General features: G+C 43.9%; 1 protein-coding gene across 1 annotated transcript in view; it reads right to left on the bottom strand.

The window, feature by feature from the left end:
• Positions 1 to 1,624: 1,624 nt before the first annotated feature.
• Positions 1,625 to 2,755, bottom strand: part of Utp23 (UTP23 small subunit processome component) — an 11,791-nt gene continuing 10,660 nt past the window's right edge. Inside the window, exon 3 of the mRNA XM_031359604.1 lies at positions 1,625 to 2,255. Within this exon, the coding sequence (XP_031215464.1) occupies positions 1,839 to 2,255 (417 nt within the window). The 3' untranslated portion in view covers positions 1,625 to 1,838. The remainder of the gene's footprint in view (positions 2,256 to 2,755) is intronic.

The raw sequence follows: 2,755 nt of genomic DNA, 5'->3' as shown, positions 1-2,755 counted from the left end.
CTTAAAAATGGAATGTTTTCCTTAGGACAATAAATAAACAAGATTTAAGAAAATTGAAGGGACCTTCAGCCAAGACTCATGTAGTTTGTAATAAAGGCAGTAGATATCCTCAAAATATGGATTCCTTCCATGCTGTGTGCTTTATTACAGCAAGGGAATTCCCTCCCCCCAAACACACATTAAAAAAAAAAACCTAACAGGAGAGTTCTCCAGAGAATAGTACACAGTGACATCTAAACAGCATGCTCAGCAGAAAGCACAGCCACACTGGAGGACATCAGTAGAACCCAGCTAAATACTGCATGGTAAAAATGGCTTGAAACTATTGGATGAGTGTAATGGTATGCCATGTTACTGGGCAATGTAGAAGACAAGCCCAAAGCTATTAGTTTCAGGGAGAGCAACGTAACAAATTTAGCCACACTACATGTCACTTTGCTCAGCCATGCACAATGCTAAAAATGAGTTTGTGACCAATAAATACTACAACACTTATATATTAGGAAAATGGAAGGTGTTATAGCCATCCTTTCCAGTCTATTGAGAACAGAAGTAGCATTGTATTTAACAGTTGAATGTGGAGGTTTCCCCAACAAAAACACTACTTTTATCTTAAGCTTTTACAAATTTTATCGCCATATACAAAATAATGGGTAATTCCCCTCTTCCCCCTTAGAACTGACTCTTACAAATGATACTGTTTTGTGTGCAGGTGTGGAGGTAAGAAGACAATTTTGGGAGTCTGTTCTCTAGGTCTCAGGGCTGAGGCTCAGGTATCAGTAGACAGCAGGCGTCTTTACCTGGCTGGTTTTGTGGGTTAACTTGACACAGGTTGGAGTTATCACAGAGAAAGGAGCTTTAGTTGAGGAAATGCCTCCACTGATCCAGCTGTAAGGCATTTTCTCAATTAGTGATCAAGGGGGGAGGCCCCTTGTGGGTGGTGCCATCCCTGGGCCAGAAGTCTTGGGTTCTATAAGAGAGCAGGCTGAGCAAGCCAGGAGAAGCAAGCCAGTAAGGAACATCCCTCCATGGCCTCTGCATCAGCTCCTGCTTCCTGACCCGCTTGAGTTCCAATCCTGACTTCCTTTGGTGATCAACAGCAATGTGGAAGTGTAAGCTGAATAAACCCTTTTCTCCCCAACTTGCTTCTTGGTCATGACGTTTTCTGCAGGAATAGAAACCCTAAGACACCCACTGAGCCATCTCACTGGCCTTAGGACTGACTTTTAAAACTATTTGATGCTGGGGTAATCCCTCAGTCAGTACCTTACCTGCCGCCCCAGTGTGAGGAGCTAGGTCAGATACCCCGACTCATACAAAAAGCCACATTCCACAGTGAATGCTGCCAATCCCAGCACCAGAAAGGAGACAGGAGGATCTCTGGGGGCTTAATGGCCATCCAGTATCACTTAACTGGCAAATTATTGATTCAGTGAAAAACTGTCTCAAAAAATAACGGTGGAGAGCGATAGAGGAAGACACTTTATGCTGACCTCTGGCTGCTTCATACACATGCATACACCCCCACACACATACTCCTGCACCTACACAAACACACACACACGCTCAGAAACACATACTACTGCATATACCACACATATATACACCACTTGGAGGGTGAGAATAGGGAGAAACTGGAGATAAAAATTTTATTAATAAAAACGCATCCCCTAAAGCAAGCAACTGAAGAAGCACACTGACAAAGTCAACCATTCTTTAGTTTTGGCAAAAGTGGACATGCCAGTACTAGTTTACAAAAATAAGTTAGTCCTCCGGTATAAACATTTTCACAGTTTGCCAAGGAAGTTAGTTTCCACGCCAGAGCACCCACAATGCCATCATCCTTCCGCACCGTGCGGCTCAGCACCGTGCGGCTCAGCACCGTGTGGCTCAGCAGGCTCTTTCCGGCTGGATCTGTTCCGAACCCGCTTCCTTTTCTTTTTCTTTTCCGAAGCAGGGGACTTTGTATCCTGAGCTTTCTTCTTTTTCTTCAGGCAGCTGAGAGGATTGGGGCCACCCACCTTCTTCTTTCTCCTCCCCCTCCTCCTCAGCTCAGGGTTCCGCGCCAGGCCTTGCTCCTCCTTGAGTTGCTTGATACTTTGTTTCTCGTGCACTGAGACCAGCTGGCCTGCCTCCACCGCCTTCACAAAGGCCACCGTTCTGGGCGAAGGCTTGTCTAACACTATGGTGTTCTGAATAATGAACATGAGGGGAATTCCAGGAGCTCTCTTGACTTTCACAGATAAGTTCTGATCCTATGAAAAGGTAAGGGATTTAGTTTCTCAATCAAAATTAGGACCTAAAATTTAGTTTCTATTAAAAATGGCTAGATGGGGGAAAAAAGGACTACACATTATCTTTCTCAGATGACATGTCTTATTTATCAAAGTGTATCTTAAAATACAGGACAGAAAACAAAAACTAAGTGGGCCAGGCAGTGGTGGTGCACGCCTTTAATCCCAGCACTTGGAAGGCAGAGGCAGGTGGATTTCTGAGTTCAAGGCCAGCCTGGTCTACAGAGTGAGTTCCAGGACAGCCAGGGCTACACAGAGAAACCTTGTCTTGAAAAACCAAAAACCAAAAACCAACCAACCAAACAAACAAACCCACTAAGCAGAAGGAAGGAATACAACAGCAGTCTGGGCTAGATCAGTCAATACTCTAGGCCCATGAATTTTCAACTAATGTAAAAATATATACATTAGGAATTTTCTCTTGCTTTTTCTTTTCTTTTCTTTCCTTTTTTTTTTCTTCT

Source organism: Mastomys coucha, unplaced genomic scaffold, assembly GCF_008632895.1.
Source record: "Mastomys coucha isolate ucsf_1 unplaced genomic scaffold, UCSF_Mcou_1 pScaffold7, whole genome shotgun sequence".
Classification (NCBI taxonomy): Eukaryota; Metazoa; Chordata; class Mammalia; order Rodentia; family Muridae; genus Mastomys; species Mastomys coucha.
This window is presented reverse-complemented; position numbering and strand designations above follow the sequence as displayed.